This window comes from Excalfactoria chinensis, chromosome 5, assembly GCF_039878825.1.
Source record: "Excalfactoria chinensis isolate bCotChi1 chromosome 5, bCotChi1.hap2, whole genome shotgun sequence".
NCBI lineage: Eukaryota > Metazoa > Chordata > Aves > Galliformes > Phasianidae > Excalfactoria > Excalfactoria chinensis.
Genome location: NC_092829.1, coordinates 40,655,573 through 40,672,952, shown reverse-complemented (window position 1 = coordinate 40,672,952; position 17,380 = coordinate 40,655,573). Strand labels below are relative to the sequence as shown.

Below are 17,380 nucleotides of genomic sequence, written 5' to 3'. Positions count from 1 at the left end.
CGGGTCACAAAAAGAAGCCATTTGTTTGCTGGGTGAGCCACTGGTTCTAATGGTGTGAAACCCATTAAATGCCTTTTTTGTTTTGCTCTCACACATGTTTTGATTGGTCACCAGACTTGGGGATATCTGATGTAGCTGAGAATGGCAGCAGTTTTTGGCCTTCTTAAAGCACATAAATGTTTGATATATCTATAGCTGCTGCAGGAACACTGATGATACTTTTATAGATCTCTTCCTGTGGCGTGTGTGGTTTGTTGGCCTCTCATTGCAGTTTTAATCCTACTTATAGGTTGCTTGCAAACCTGGAAGCCTACTTGAGATGCTTCATGTTGAGAGCCATGGACTCTTCTGAACTAGAAGCATGTTCTGCCCATGACTGCAGAAGGCTGAAACTGGCAATTGACCTATCTGGAGGTTTCTATTGCTGACAACTCTTGGAGTGTTTTTCCTTTTCTGTTGGATTTTTCTGACACAGAAGAGGCATGACCTCAGCATCATGTATAGATTAGTGCTTTAGTGGTGTTTTTAATAGCTGCTTTAAATTAAAACAGGAAAACAAAACAAAACAAAAAAACCAACAAAATAGATTATTATGTAAAGATACAAAGGCTCTATGGAGGTCATATAGAAAGATGTTAGGCTCTATGGAGGTCATATAGAAAGATGTGTTAGGCTCTATGGAGGTCATATAGAAAGATGTGTTAATGGGTCTGGGCAGCTCTGTTGTACTGGACTCTTGTGTAAGAGAGTAAAGGGGCCATTGAAACCTTTGTCAGAGCAGCTAATCCTGCATTGTACCAGAACCTTGCACAGTACAGCATTGTAGGTACAGTAGTATTTCCAGGCTTCCAGCTGCTGAAACCAGAATGTTTGTCACAATGGTTGGAGGGCATAAATGGTTGTCCCAAAGGACAGCAGAGGTGTGTAACTTTGGGACAGGGGTTGGCTTGCTTTCTGTGGAGCAGGGGGAAGTCAAAGACAGCCTGTAAATGCCAGTTTTGAAGACACGCCACTGAATTCTCACATGAAAGCAGTCATTAGGAATTTAATATGAAAGATCCTATTTCAGATCTGAATGAGATTAAACATTCAGCATGGATATCCAGACTTCATTTGAGAAGTAATGGTTAATGTAACCGTGACTTGAGATAGCCTAGATGGACTCTTTCATCTTGTATTTATGATAGTTCAAAGCTTGTCTGCATACTGAAGAGAAGCTTCAAGGAGATAATGCTAGTGCAATCATGGGATCATCTTAAAAGAGAAAAATTGATGGAAAGATTAATCTGAATCTGTGTGAAAAGAAGTAAATTTTAATGTGCCTGTACGCCTGCTGTTTAACAGTGAAACTAAGCTGTTTCTAAAACTAAAAGGCTTTTTCCAAATAGATATTTTTTCACCAAATATTTACGTGGTTGAGTAGATTGACTAAGAAGGTGCAAGATAATGCGCTCTGCAGCCTCAGCAGCACCATAAAGTGCAGTAAGAGCCACAGTGCCAGACAAGAAGCAACTAGAGGTGCTGTACGCAACGTTGCTGGATTTGCAGAATTCTGAGTGTTGTAAATTTGTAATCTTGAGGCCATTTGTGATTGTGTATGCTTTGTGGTAGCATTAGGATAGAAGGGTGAACTGAGGAAAACACAGAGGAGTCTTTCTGATGCTGAATTTCCATTGAATACTATCATACCTTCACTGTGAGGCCAGTGGGATGAAATTCTATACCAAGTGTCGGGTCCTGCACTTTAATCACAACCACCAGATGCAATGCAGCAGGCTTGGGGCAGAATAACTGGAAAGCTGCATGGAGGAAAAGGACTTGGGGGTGTTGGTTGAATCTTGGCTGAACAGAGGTGTGTGCAGGTGGCCAAGAAGGTCAGTGGCATCGTGGCTTGTATCAAATAGTGCTGCCAGCAGGAGCAGGGAGGTGGTCATCCCTCTGTACTGAGCCCTGGTGAGGCTACAACTTGAGTGCTATGTTCTTTTTTGAGCTCCTTGCTGCCAGAAAGACATCAGGGCTCTGGAGTGATTCCAGAGAAGGGCAGTGAAACTGGTGAAGGGAGGCTGTGGCAAGGTGGTGTTTGATCTCTTCTCCCAGGTAACAGCAATAGGACTAGAGGGAGTGGCCTCAAATTGCACCAGAGGAGATTCAGATTGGATGTTTGGAAGAATTTCTTCTCAAAAAGAGTGGTCAAGCTTTGAAACAAGCTGCCCAGCGGAGTTTTGAAGTCATTATCCTTGAAGGTGTTAAAGGGTAGATGTCATACTTAGGAGCATGATCTAGTGGGCAATATTGGTGGTAGGTGTTTGGTTGGACTGGATGATCCGAAGAGGTCTTTTCCAATCTTAATGATTCTATGAGTTGCTTGTGGAAAAAAAAGAGTTCTGATAATGTCTGCTGGGATGATGCTGATGTTCACTGTTGAGGATTTAAAAAGCCTTTTGTAATCGGGGCCCATGTGCTCAGAACATGGCAAGATCAAGGTCTTAGGAAGCATCACTAGTATCTTAAAAGAACTGCCAGTGTAGTATGCGTCTTTCACACAAGCTGTAGAAATACCTCTTACCTGTTATGCTCTTTTACTGTATAGAGTCTGATACAAAATACCTTTTTCTGATGCCTCAGCCATTTCCATGGTTGATGTACGCTGTCCAGTTGACTCATCGCTGTGTATGTTTTCTCAACTTCTAATTAAAATCTGTTCTATTCTAATATTAGACCAACATTCCTTGTTATATCACCCTTCATTCTTAAGTAATTCATCCTGCAGCCTCCTTACTCTGTATGACTAATGTCTTTCTCAAATATTCTTAGAACGTTTTAAAATACCATCTATATAATAAGCTGCACAGTACCAATACCTCTCATTACAGTTGCTTAACACTTTCTGTCATAACTCAATGCTTACTTTCGCTTAGGATTTTGAGAAGACTTTGACCTTCTTGACTGGAATTTTCCATTCATTGCTGTTTGCCTCAGACTGAAATTTCCACTTCTGACTGAATTTTTTTGTTGTTGGTCTGTTTGTTAAAAATGTAATCAGTATTTCAGATAGGAGGCACTTCTAAATCAGCTTCTGTTAGGTTATCTCATAGAAAAGGTATTTTGGAGTTCATGAGACCTAAAGGAGGAGTTGGCTTTTTGGTCCAACTTTTAAGCTTTTCTTAAAACAAATAAAAAACTACTTGGTTTAAAATTTCAGTTGATATTCTCCATGTTTGCCAACTAATAAGCACCTGAAACATGTTTCCCTTAGTTGCAAAATGGAAAAAAGTGAAATTAGTTGTTTCTGCTTCTCAACAGTGAGACTCCTAAAGGCTGTTTGGTGTTGAATGTGTAAGTATTTCTATGCTGCTTGTCCAGTTAGGGTAACAGAATCTGGGCATTGGAGGTGTTTTGCTGTAGCTAAGCCCTATCACTGTCTGTTTTCAATCCTTCTGATATACTTATGTCCTTTATTTCCAATAAATTTGCTGAAATAATTTGCAATAATAAGAATGAGCGCACTTCAAAGCCACTGTAAGGTTGTGGAGGAGTAAAACCACAAGGATTGTACTGTTTCCAGGCCTGTTATTTATATTTCAACTTGTTTGAGAATTTAATGTAGTGCCTCAAAAATTGATCCAATGATAGAACAGCTGTAAACCTGAAGGGCACCAGTATGTAAAAGTATAGTGGAAGGAAAAAAAAAAAAAAAAAGACCAATTTTTCCAGTCTTCATTGCTGGTACAAACACAACAAACAGATGATGGCAGCTGTAGTTAGATAGATGGTATTGACTGATCACCTACAGGGCTGGAAAATAGTTTTCTCAGTGAGTAACTGGTTAGGATTTTTAGGTTGCCTTCATCTGAATCCATGAACATCAGCAGTAAGCAGGAATTTAGACAAGGTAGAGCAGTGCTCTAACGTGAGGATGCCCGAGATCCTTGCTGTTACCTGAGTGGTTGGGGCTTCTCTGAGTGTCTGGGTCCAGGTGAAGCACAGGATTGTGTGTCTGTGGTAGTGCTATCATTGGGCTGGGAGGATCTGGGTATGTCATCACATACCCTGCTTGCCTTTCTGGAGGCCTTGTGCGTTGCTGGCATCTGTCTCTCTTGCACTTGATGTGTTTGGCTTCTGAGGGTTGAAACGCTTTAAGTTGAATTACAGTCCTTGAGGTCAATGCAGCAATATCTGGGTAGGGTTTGAGAGCCTGTGGCATGTTAACGATCCAAGTAAATGCTAGGAAAATTCTGGCTTTATCCTCCCTAAAATTAAGCTTGATCCTCCCTAAAATTCAGCTTGAGTTCCTGGAGTTGATACAAAGTAGAGCAGCCTGCCTGCACATTTCTAGTCTGCTCACAGACTTCTTCATAGGTGCAGTAATCTGGTGTGATATCGAAGTCTGAGACTCAATCTACATTTAGGTTTGCTGCAGAACATATTGTCACAGGAGCTTTCCTGCAGCATTTTTTTCAGCTGCAGACATTTTTAGCAGAGATCCATACAAACTGTAAAGTAAATATAGTACCCACAAAACAAGAATATACATTTTTTTAAGCTACAAACTACTTCCTCCAAGTTTTAAAGCATACTGGTATTCTATTAATGAAACCTTCTAGTGCTTTAACCTAACAAAACAAAGCCTGTGTATTAAAAGATCTCTCTCGGATTGAAAGGAGTGTGTGATTGGTTTCAGCTTCTGCCTAAGTGCTGGAGAGCTCCAAAGGCAAAATATCTTATTGTCCTTGAAAGAAAAGGACAACTAATTTTGTCCCTTAATTATTTCAAGGAAAGCGTTATCAGTGAACTGAGAGAATGAATTCCAAAAACTGTTTGAAAGATCTGAGTGAAAGATACCACTACAGCAGATTTCCAAGGAAGATGGATATACTTCGTGTACATTTCTACTAATGTCAGAGATTTCCAGTTTGAAATGCATTACTGGCTTAAATGCCCCAAACCAGTAGTGCCTAGCTAAGTTCTCTCTGAGACAGTATAGCAGCACCCAAAAGAAAAAGGTGTTCAGGTTTCCTGAGGTTTGTGTTATGGCATGTTAAGGAAACCCTTAGCTTTGTGGGATATATGTCTTCACTGAAAGGCAAGGGTAGAGGTGAGTGTCAGAGCTGCTTTGCTTGACTTCTCGCAGATTTCACAGGAGTCCAGTTCTCTAGATAAGTTTGAGGCTTGACTGAAGCGCACGTGGAACTCAGGGTCACTGCAGGCTTCCTTCTGGGCTGTAATGGGATTGCTGCTTCTAGTAAAAACCCACTTAAGAGCATATTGTTTATATTGCGTGTATGTAACTTCTAGAATTGGAAGCCCTGAAGGGAGAGCTTTCAATGACTTCCTTGAAAAAGGGCAGAAATGTAGTTATGTCATTAAGAAAAAAAAGCTTGCACCTAGCATGTTCTTTCAAAATGGGAATGGGAGGCAGAAAGCATTACTTTCTGAATGTTATTCGTTTCGTAGGATGGACTTTGGGGTGTCGGTTCTGCAACAGTGAACCCCTTATAGCGTGGTGAGAAGGATGATCCAAACACTGCTGATTTCATTTAAAACTGTCTTGGTAAAAGTGTGATTCATGTGAGAACAAACTGTTGTATTTGGAATGCTTAATGATGACCATGGTGGTGTTCCTCACTCATCAGCTGCTGCCCTGAGGGCTATAACTTTGCTAGCATGAGTTGTGACAGAAGGTATCCTGACTTCTATCAAGAAAACAAACCATATGTTAAATACAGGACATGGGATGGATATTTCTGTGGCAAATACTGATAATAGTAAAGAATCTTTTGTGTTTCAAATACAGCTGTTTTGTGTGTGCTTCTGTTAAGATAAAAAACAACATCCTTTATATAAACAAATTATGTGTATTGCATGCAGTATATACAAGTTAAGCAGCTTTACTGAGGTGGTTTCAATTACAGCCCAGGCCACCACACAGATGGCATTCTGCTGGAAAGTTAATGAAGTCACAGAAACTGTGTGGAAGTGCATCTCAATGCATCTTTAGTTTTAATATAATTTTTCTTATGCTCCCAGAAGCAAATAAGTTTTCGCTAGGTTTTTGAAGCTTTATATAAGATACACTGGGAAGTGGTGTTCTAGTTTTGAATTGGTATCCATATGTTCCAGGAACCTAGTGAGTAAGTAATCTTCAAATGTGCTTTGTTTTTAGAAACTGGGAAGGTATTCACCTGGGGCAGAGCAGACTATGGACAGCTTGGAAGACATGCAGTAGTTCCTGATGGGCAGGAGACGTGCACAGCATCTGAACAGTCCTTGAAGCTGTTTTGTAACATTCCTATTTCCTTGTCTTGCCTGAATGGAGCATCTCAGGTAATGAAGAAATTACCATTTATTCCAGGTTTTTCTGGGGTGCATTAAGATAATCAGAACAATTTCCTAATAGAAACCTTTCAAATGCTGCAGCACAAGCCCTTGTTGCTCTTCCTGTAAGCTCGGAAGTTAATGATTCAATTACTTCAAATTTCATAAAAGGCTTTTGCATTAAGAAGCTGATTTTCTCTTGTTTGAATCAGATGCCAAGTTCTTTCAGATGTAAGTGCGTACTGGAGATAGTTGCAGCTTTGATGAAGTCTCACAGATGGGTGGGACCTTGCCCAGATGTTGCACTGCTTCTTGCTGAAGCCCTCCGTAACAGTTTAGCCAAAGGCTGTTCTCTAGCTGATAAATAATGTTGCAGCTTCTGTCTCTGGTTGACTACACAATTATGAAGACTCCTGTTCTTCTTGACATCCTTGAGTTGTATTGGAGGGTTTCTTATTTTATGACTAAGATGAGAACATTCACAACCACAAAGATGGTGGGAAAGATAATGTTATATAAGAACTCAAAGTTGTTTGCCAAAGTCTGACAAAACAGCAACCTGTACTGCTTACAAACCAAATTCTTGGCTTGTTAGTGTCTGAGAAGCAGCACAGAATCACAAGGTTGGAAAGGACCTACAAGGTCATCTAGTCCAACTGTCCTCCCGTTGCCATTGCTACTACAAGTGTGCTGCAATTGGCTTAGTGGGAGTCAGGGTGCAGGTCCCTGAGGCAGTAAAATGCAAGGAGTAAATACAGGTTAAGGTCTTCAGCTGTAATGAATGTACTGCAGCTCTGCCTCAGCCCTGTCCCATCATTACTGTTCTGCAGATGTGTGCATTCAGATGAGACATGGAACCTTAGAGCATAGGATACTGCACTGACAAATAATTTGTTTGGTTGCTGTTGACTCCACTGAGTCTCCAACAGCAGTATAACTAATTTTGACAATGGCATCCTTGCTTTTGTTATTGGGTATCTATAGAGAACACCACTGATAAACTTGTTTTGTGCCGCTTTTCGTTTGTTCTTTGGGCAGTGCTTGAAGTAGTTCTCTCATCTCTTGTACAACACAAAGCCATGGCAGCTGTAGTTTTTGAAAGGGAACTTGCTTGGCAGGGCGAGTGATCCATGAAGGTGAAGGAAGGAGATGCAATCAGAAACATTCTTTGAAAAGAAAGAGTAAAAACAACATCTCATCTTCATTCTGCTGCCCTCAGCGCTGTTCCTCCTTATAGACCTGTGAGAGACTTGATTTGAGTGATTAGCAATGGCAGTGTTCTGGAGCAGGCATCATTCTTTGCAGCGCTAACAGCATGAAGATGATTTAAGAAGAGTGTGATCAAGAGCTAGCATCATTTGTACGCTGAGAGGAGCTGCATTGATGGGAAAAGGAAAAAACAGATAAGAGTCTAAATCACTTCACTTCAAGGTTACAAAATAATGCCAGAGTAAGAATTTATACTTAAAATTGTGTTAGGTTGCAGTGTATATACTGTGTAGTGTGTGAGATAGTGGTTTTTGTTTGTTTTTTTTAACTTATAAACTGTCATTTTTTCCATCTGTCATCATACAGAGATGAGGCTTGATTTGAGCTGAGTTAAAAAGAACACAGAGGATGAGTTCTTTTCCATGCTTACTGTGAACTATCAGCTCCAACTTGCACTTCATTAAAGAGGGGCGATTTAATAGTTGAGGCTTACAACTAATGATTTTTATCCACAGACAATTTTTATTTATCATTTTTAATGATTGAACCAAATTTTGAACCAAGTTTTGGTCCACTGATTCCCTTTGAGCTTTGTGTTAATACTGCTAAAACCAAAGTGGAGAAACCTGATGTAGAAATTAGAGGAAAGTATAAAAGGCTCATTAGTTAAAGACTACTGTGCTGTCCTTGAGGTAACCTCCTGTGCTGTGGCTTGTCTTCATTCGTTTACCAGGGACGGGGGAGTCTCTTCTGTGTGTGGAAATGAGTGTAATCTGTATCTGTTGTCTGCCTACCTTTCCAAAACCAAGTTTTGTAGTGTTGTGAAAAACCATTTTCACTGCGATTTTTACTTGTCTCGCAAATTCATTTGGAAACATTGACCTTGAGAAATACAAGTGTGGATTTCTGTTTGTTTGTTTTTCATCTGAAACGATGGAAGAACAAAAGGCTGTACTTAAGATGATTTGTCTGCTAATCAACTTTAAGTGTGAACCTACATCAGGTTCCTGTAGTCTCCTGCGTTTAAACTTCCTGAAATAAGAGACTGTGAACCTATTTTTGTTTTTCTCTCAGTGCTTTTGTGCACCACCGCCAGGGAATAGGATGAGACACTGAAAAGAAACTTGGGGCTGTAGCAGAAGTCAGTTGTGTGAGACATTATGCATGCGGTGCTCTTATGTTGTGGGGCGTCCTTGATTGGACCTCTTCAGAACATCTGACTCATCTGCTGCCTGATGTGCATTCACAGCCACTGCTCTTCAGATGAAAGGACAATTAAATACAAATGGCCTGAAATATGATGAGCCTCTGTATTTAGCAAATGGTACAAAGACCTGGCTTAATGTTTCCTCCTTGTCAAAATGCTTTTCCAGGCCAATTTGATATTTTTGGTTTTAATAGCTATCATTTTACTGTTTGGGGTATGTTCAGCATGTCGTTCACGTTGCAGCAAGCATTTGCTGCAGCAGTAAACAAATGAGAAGAAATCATTGTGCAGTGCTGAATATTTCTCACTAAATTGGATGGAAGGGAAGTCTACAGTCATTTTGGAAATGCAGCACAGTTCATATGCAGCCGTGCTCTCATTATACCCTTTCTGTAATTAAAGAAAGCTGTGCTAGATTACAGCTGAGGACTGAAATCTCCAATTTCAGTTAAGAAACTACAAAAACTTGTATCATTGTCATTTTTGGATGCCTGAGTTCTTGGGCTTAATTCCCTCTTCTGTTTCACAGTCACCAAGCCTGACTCTCGGCAGTGATGAATGAAGGGGGGCCAGTTGTGTCAGGGAACAAAAATAAGCCACTGATGTGTGGCAGCCTGTACCTGCCTTGCTTCTGCTGACCCTGCTGTGGTTTTGTGGTGCAAAATTGCTTCAAAAAATCTAGTCAGTTTTATGACAAAGCCTGTGTGAGCAACAGCCCTGGAAGGGGGCTGTCCTAAATGCAAAGTCCTCTTCTGCCTTGCTAGGGTTCTTTCAGTTGCTGCCTTGTCTGTCTGTGAGAAGCCTAAGTGGAAAAGCTGCAGTGTAAAGATTATCTTAGTGTGAGGTAAGTCAGGTCTGACCCAGGGTATGGATGTTTTCCAAATCTATGTGAAATTATGGTTTGAAGCAAGAGGTTGGTGGAAAAGGCCCTGAAGCATGCAGTTTTTCATTCTCAATTTGTCATTAGAACTGTTACAGAGAAGGGATTAACAAATCAATGCAGGCTCAAACGAGAGAAAATCGATAAGAAACTGTAGTGAACTGGAACAAAGCTATCAATTTGCAGCATTCTCTGCAAAGAAATCTCATCTGTATCTCCTTTTAAGGATAGAAAAATAATATAAAAATGCTTTTTGGGGGTTAGATGAGTTCTGTTTTACCCGCCTGACCCCAGAACTTCAGGTCAAAAACCTTCTGGGTGTAAATACTAACATTTCTGTTTTCTTTCTCTGTTGCATTGATGAATTGCTGGTAGGTTCCGTAACAGAGGAACCTTTTCATAAAAACAGCAACGTAAACCAACCTACTCAAAAGGTATTATTACTCTTAGGAGTTCGATGGAGTGCTCTGTTTACTCTTTTGTGTTAATAGAAGTGATTTCACTAGTTCTTTTATTTTGCCTTGTTTTTGTTTTGTTTTTGTTTTTGTTTTAAAGAAATCCCACAAAATAAAAGCCAACAACAATAAAAAAACAAAAACCAAGTGTTACTTCATAGAAGTTTATCCTTGCTGGGTTGTGTGTATTACATAGCTGGAAAATGCGCAGGGCAGTGCTGGGCTTCCAGCTAGTATGCAACAAATGGCTGAGGTGAGGTGGGTCCTGGTGGCTGTGACACTGCTTGTTCCTTGGCTTGTTCCTCAGGGCTGTGCCAAGTCACTTGTCACTGTGGGGCCATAACCTCACTGAGGCAATGCTGTTCTGGCCAGCCTGCAGGCTGTTTCTCCCTGCTTTTAATTTCAGGATTTGAGATTTGATTTGAGCTTGGGTCATACTGGTGATGGCTTTGCTTTCCATTTATCTGATGTTTGCAGCTTTTGCTTATCATTGTGACATTGAAGCTGTGAGCCCTGCTGGTCTTGCTGGCCTTTGTGCTTATGCTGTAAGCTGCTGTAATGCTATTGCTCAAGGGAGTGTTCAGAAGAGGGAGAAGCTCATGTTTCTGCTGTAATGCTTACAGCTGTTGCTATGCCATGTCAGTACCTTGGCACACTGTAAATTCCAGACACTGAATTCACTAGGCAGTCTGCTAAATGGCAGGTATCTGTCTGTCCTCTCATCTGGTGCTTCATCTCCTTTGCCTCACTTCTAATTGAAACTGAAGTTGTCAAATGTAGGAGCTATGTCTGAACTCAGTGCTTGCTGTTAGAGTTTAATATCACCCATGCCTCTTCCCCAGCAGTCAATGAGTAAAGCTTGTTAGTGAGAGGAGGGAGAAGTGAAAGCAAAAATGATGCCTCTAATCTCGTGAGGACAGAAGTGGTAAAGTGTCTCCTGCTTTAAAACATGCTGAAGGGTTTGTTCTTGGTCTCCTGGCAGCTGATTGCAGAGGTCTCACTAAACTCAGTGACTGTGGCATGTAATCAGATAGCAGCAAAGATTGCTAAGACCTGTGCTCCTGTTGCTGATGCCTTGGAGGGTAGTCTATCACAGAAGAAACAAATAAAAACTCTAAAGCGAAACTTTTATCATCCAGGAATAAAAAAGAGATAGTTCCTTGGTGATATGTATCTGATAATGCCACCTTTGGTGCTTTATCACTCCAGCTCCAAATCCCATCTGTCCTTCAGTCTCCAGGTGTATAGCTAATAGGAATGATCCCTTCTTGGCAACAACAGTTTAGGGAGCTTGCGAGGAGTTCTTACGGTATGTTTGTTTACAGAATATTTGCCACAGTATTTATGTTCTGAAGTGTTAGATGAACAAGCATTAGCTAGCCAGGTCCTACCTACACTTCCTTCAGTGGAATTCCTTTTTCTCCATCTTATTTAAGCTGCCAAGGTTTACCTGCAGCTTCTGCTGTCAGTTTCACATTTTGGAAGTATGAAGTCACTCAAAACCTTGGAAACCTGAATCTTTGGTTTATTTCTATTGGAAGAAGAAAGAAAAAAAAGCTTGGCTCTGCCAGACTTCGATGGAGATTGAAAGCCATGTAATAAATTTTGTCTAACAGAATTCAGCCACTTTAAGTCAGAACTATTTGATTGGTTGCTATGACAAGATATGTTGTAAATGTACATAACAATGCAATTCCCTTATTGCTTTTGTGTATGACACAACGAGTGCTTATAACTTTGCCTTTTGTACAGGTGGAAGGATAGGATATATTTTTAATTGCTGAATCTTATGCCCTTCACGTCTTTCCTGTTCACTCTCCTATTTTAATTTCTTGTGGCACTTTTATTTTCTTTGTGTGGAGGAAAACTCTTTTTCTTCAGTAGTTTCAGGAAAGGCCTTTCTGACTTAAACCATCAAAAGTAAATTCCAGAAATAATGAACAGTGAATTGATCTTTTTTCCCCCTGCCTTTTTTCTTCGCGCGACTTAACCTCTATAAAGAACTGATGAAGGCATCTTTGTCTTTTCAAAGTTACATTACTCACTGTGGTAATGGACTTAAAATGGAAAAATGGAGTACCCTTTCTTAGAGCAAATATATGAAACTTAGAAGATAATTGGGTTAGTATTACCAAGAAAAAAAAGACAAACAACCCTGATCTGAACACACTTTCATGGCTTCTGGGAACAGCAAAGAGAACTTGGCACTATTTTCAGAGCAAATAAGAACAGAAACCGAATAGAAAGCATCACAAGGCTTTTAATTATTCTGTATGTTTCAGTTCTTGGTTAAATGTATTTCTTCTTTGCCATCAAACCGTGTTGGTTGGTAGGTTGCTTTTCCTCTGGGGCATGTCACTCCTGTGGCTTTCTGTTCTGCTCACTGGATTGGTTTGCTGAGCTGACTGCTGCTGCTGCAGAAGTTCCTCACCTGACTCCATATGAACCTGTTGAACTCTAGTAATGTCTGTGGCTCTACATGAGCCTCTAGGCCCTGCTGTCATCCTTTCTCCAGCAGGGAAGTAATAGTGTTGGTGTGGTAAGTTCAGCAATTTAGACATTTGACCAGTGACTTCTCACAACTTACTGAAAGTTAACTGTATGAGAAATATAAGTGAAATGGATGTGTTTGCTGGAGACAAGTGCTTCTCATTTTGACATCTTCCACTGTTGTCAAATATGGTAAAACTGTTCAAAATCCACTTCTTCAAATTCTGATCCAATTTGCAATTCAACGTACATCCATAACTAGTGAAGGTGTTTCAGGCCCTGACCTACTCAGTGTTAGACTTCTGCACCTTAAATTTATGCAGTAAAAGTGTTTCTAAACTCATCTGGGAGGCATTACAGTAACTTCCCACATTCACTGCTGGGTTTCATGCACTGAATCATTGGTAGCTGATGATAAGAGTTGATCTGAAACAGCCTGCCTTAGTACAATATATCACATGTGAGGGATTCTGCTGTGGATTTATGAGGCAAATCTGTTTCTCAAATCTGGTATTTAAAGGAATTGGCAAAAGGCTGTCTTTTCACCTGGAGTGGTCTGGGTTGATTGCTGTGAAGAACTGGTTCTTCACATCTTAAGAAGTCTTTTGATCCTACCCTTTGTTTCACGTTCCTTAGTGGGTTGCTGGACTAAGAGAACACTGATTAAAATAATTCTTATTTCCAGCAGTAATATGGGGATGTAGGAGCTTAAGTCTTAGCTACGATCTGATTTTGAGCTCGTAGTTGTCAACTTGTCTTTGGAAAATTCAAACTTTGTCATATTTGAAAGGATTATTTTGAAAGCGCACGCCAGTTTCTTAAGAGCGTGAAGATTGATTTCTGCTTCTAAGTGAATCTGATGTTTTCATTGGGAATGCAAGTGATGTGGGTTGTGGTGGGAGGGGATGTTCTTAGTCTTCATAAAACAAAAATTCACAATCTCCTTTTTTTTTTGCAGTTTCATGACATCTGCTGTGTTTTTTATTCTTAATTCTGTTTTGTAAGGATGCAAAATCTTAGGCTTATTGTATCATGTGAAAATAGTAGTAACCTTAAAGAAGAAAATGGAGACCTGTGATGGCCATCACTTTTTGAGTTTCTTTGTGCATCTCTAATAGTTCTTCCAATTTCATACTGTTTATTCTACGTAGTATTTGTTTCTGGGATCTCTGCTACGCAGAGCTGATAATAAAAATGTAGGTACGTGTAGAATGATATGTGTACTTATGTGATTAGGTGTAAAACTTCCCATGAAACATGAAATGGGATGTGGTGTGAGTTCCATGTCTTTTAATCTTTAAGAGAAAAGAGACTGTGTCAGCTTTCTCTTTGAACTGACTGAGAGAGGAACGGTTTCCTTTCTCTTCTTCTGTCATTTCTGAACTGAGCACTCAATTGTGATAGTTTGAGAAATCAGGACTGGGTTCTTAAGACCTGTTATTCACATTGGATAGATGTGATTTGTTGTGGTGCACTTGTATGTTGATACACTTGCTGAGAGAAATGTATGATACACCAAACAACTCAGGCTTGGATCCATCTGTCTTTCTTGCTTATTTTCTTCTGTATTCAGTGCTGTGTGTTGGCTGATGTTCAGGGAGAAAATGATTCAGAAGCATTAAAACAATTGAAATGGTGTTGTTAACTTCCTGTTACGTTTGAGCTAAAACATGAATCTGTGAATCCCAGATTGGATGTTGTATCTGACTATTTTAATGCCGTTCAGTTATTTTTAATTAAATTCCTAGTAAGACAGATGTCAGAAGTAGTAAAAATACAAGTTTTGGCTCGTGTTGTTAAATACAATTTAGTTGAAGTGTAGTTGAAGAGAAATACCTTGATTTTAGAGAAGTGGTGTAAGAAAACCCATGGTTGTGTTCCATTTATCTGAGTTGCACCTCTCAGCAATTCAGGTAATTTGCTATAGCTCGTAACTGTTGTAGCAAAGATCTCTGGTGCAGGACCACAGTCATTACATAGGCCTTAGCTGATGCTTCCTGTGAGATGTTTTGTTTCTGAGTGCCTTCCACTGAGCCTTTCTCTTGCTCTCTTGCCCAGGAGAGTTGTTGTTCCTGTTCAGACCTACTGAGAGCCATCTGGTGCAGCACCTGAACAAGCTTGGCACACAGCTCCCATTTGTCATAGTGCTGGGCCCAGCACCTGGGAGAGATGGGCTGCAGACACAGCTGTTTTGTGTTTGTAAAAATGTGTCTGGTCATAAACCTTTTGATACTTCAGTGCATTATTTTGGAAAAAGTTTTGGGAAAAGTAGAGCTAAAACTGCAGGTAAGCGGGGATGCTTGGCGCTTCAAAATTCTCAGAGCCACATTTCCTATACTCTGTGCATCCTCCTTCCTTTGCACTGTTTTGGATGAGAGAAGGAACTCATTCTGCAGAAACTTAAAGGTGTGCTTTTTCCTTTTTCCTCACTCATCCGTTTTATAGCCAAGGGCAGTACCTCAAGGTGAGCTGCAGCGGGGCTTTGTTTGCCCTGGATCAGTGTCAGACTTTTCAGCTGAGTTTTAGAGCAGACCTGCCTGATCTTTAAATAATCTTTTCCTTCCTCTGGCAGTGTAGCAGCACATTTCCCCTGCTCCCCACAGGCAGATCACTGAAATGAATAGAAGGCTTAAGGTGGTCAATAATTGTATTCTACACGTCTTGCTCATAGTGTGAGCTCTGCTATGTGTAGAAAAATCCCCGAATGCTTCTCTCCTGTCTTTGTAAGTCACTTCAAGCCTTGCATTGCTGGATGGAGATAAGTGAAAATTTGAAGACCAGCACCTTGAACATGTTGCCAGTGATAGCAGGGCAAACTGCCTGAGCCTGGAAGAGCAGGAGGAATGCACCAGTGGTTTTAGGTGACTAAGCAAAACTTTTTTATTAGCCAAGTCTGCAGTAAGCCCAACTGCATCTAGAAGCTGCAAGGAACCCATATTGCTTCTCTTTGTTGCCATGCTAAAACCTGAAAGCATTCTGCCCCTGCCCTCTGCTCCAAGTCACATCCCCATAGGTAGGGAATGCAAAACACCTGTGTGGATGAGCTGTCTTTGATCAACAGCCTTGTTCAAAGCATGTCATAAGGAAACAGCCAACAAAAATGAGAGAGCAAAACACAGAGGATTAGATAAGAGCAAGCAGCAGTGCTTGGGTCTCTGATGGCCAGAGTAGAACAAAAGGGAAAAGGAAAAAAAACACAGCAAGCATTCCAGTGTGTAGTTAATCTTCTGTATAGAATCCTTTGATATTTATTTGCAGACAACATAACTGTCATGATCTTGACTTGGAGACCTGAAATGCTGCAGGAGTTTCTGGATCAACTTCAGTGTTGCTGGAGGGGCACAGTTGGGTCAGTGTAGAGCTCCACAATGTCCAGTAGAGCTGTCAACCCCATTGTAAAGCCATACAATCGCTCAGTGTCTGGTGGCTGTCATATTTTAGTATGTGAGATGCACCAGGCAGTGAAGATAGTGATAATCTATGAGAGGCTGGATACATGTGTTAAGGCAAGCTGCTCTTGAAGGATTGGTGATAACTTGAGAACAAATCTTTTTTTTTTTTTTTTTTTTTCTTTTTTTAATTCTGATAACCTGAAACTTCATGTTTTAATACCAAATTGAAATAGCAAGATTGGAGACCCATTTTAGGAAATCCTTTGCTTTGAAGGCAGCTTCACAATTATGTTGTAGAATCAAGTGCTCAGAAGTATTCTGTAAATGCTTTTGGATAATAACATATTTGTTGTCGTTTGACAAACATCCGGTTTTGCGGTCAGCTATGCAGAGTGTGCTTGATTAGTCCAGTTGATTTCAGAAGTAAGGGAAAACTGAAGGTGATTAAGTATAACAGGTTTTGGCGCAGTACAAGTGCTTTAAAAGGATTGAATTTATAAGCAAGAGTAAGTGTATTGTTTTGGTCTTCTAGGTACAAGTGAGTGAATTGTCTAAACGTGTTTGATGAAGTAGTTGATGAGAGAGGTGAAAGTTTGTTGCCAAGTCCTGTCTGATTTTTAATACAACAGAAGAGCACAAGAATGAAGACAGTTTAAAATGTGCTGCCGTATTGCTGTGCCTGTCTTGCTGCAGCTTGCAGTTCATGCAGTATGGTGCAGATTATTAGTTGCTGCTCAGGCTGACATGAAATTTTCTGTATTGGATTTGAAAAATCTTCTGGAATTGGTCCAGCAAGTTATGCATTCCAGCTAATGACTAGAAATGAAATTATGTCTAAATGACTTTCTGTGATATCTAAGTCACTGGAATGTATGTTATCATAGTGACTGAAAAATTATTTAATCATTTCAGAGAGCTTTATTTTAGTTAATGTCGCCCTCTTTTTCATTCTAATGCTGATTTGGTCTCTGATCTATTGGATTCAGTAAGTATTTGAAGTTCAAATTTTCTGTGACCTACGTCATGTTAGTGTGTCCTTAACGCTGGGAAAGTGTAATTTATTTTTGTGAGGATTTGTGGAGTAATAGTACATAGCTCCTTAGAGAAAAGTGAACTTGATCAGCAATGCTGTAAACCTACGTCAGTATATTTTAATGTTGCTGTAGCTTCTCTGTGTTCTGCTCTTTGCTGAAATTTATGGAAGTAGTCTGCCATTCAGGTGGGAAACTTGAATGGCAACTGGTCTGCTCTGTATTTTGAATTAACCAAAGCCAACCCACTCATGTTCAAGCTGTAGGAAGCTTACTTTGCGCTTGGATAGCACTGGTGGTCTTGGAAATATGAGTTGTTCTCAGTAAATGCATAAACTATTTTTTTTAATGTTTTTTTTTATTTTTTATTTTTTAATTTTTTTAACATTTTCTTCAACTGG

At 40.1% G+C, this 17,380-nt stretch overlaps 1 protein-coding gene across 1 annotated transcript in view; it reads left to right on the top strand.

The window, feature by feature from the left end:
• SERGEF (secretion regulating guanine nucleotide exchange factor) overlaps positions 1–17,380 on the top strand; it is a 126,085-nt gene that overhangs the window by 25,836 nt on the left and 82,869 nt on the right. Inside the window, exon 9 of the mRNA XM_072337201.1 lies at positions 6,164–6,324. Within this exon, the coding sequence (XP_072193302.1) occupies positions 6,164–6,324 (161 nt within the window). The remainder of the gene's footprint in view (positions 1–6,163; positions 6,325–17,380) is intronic.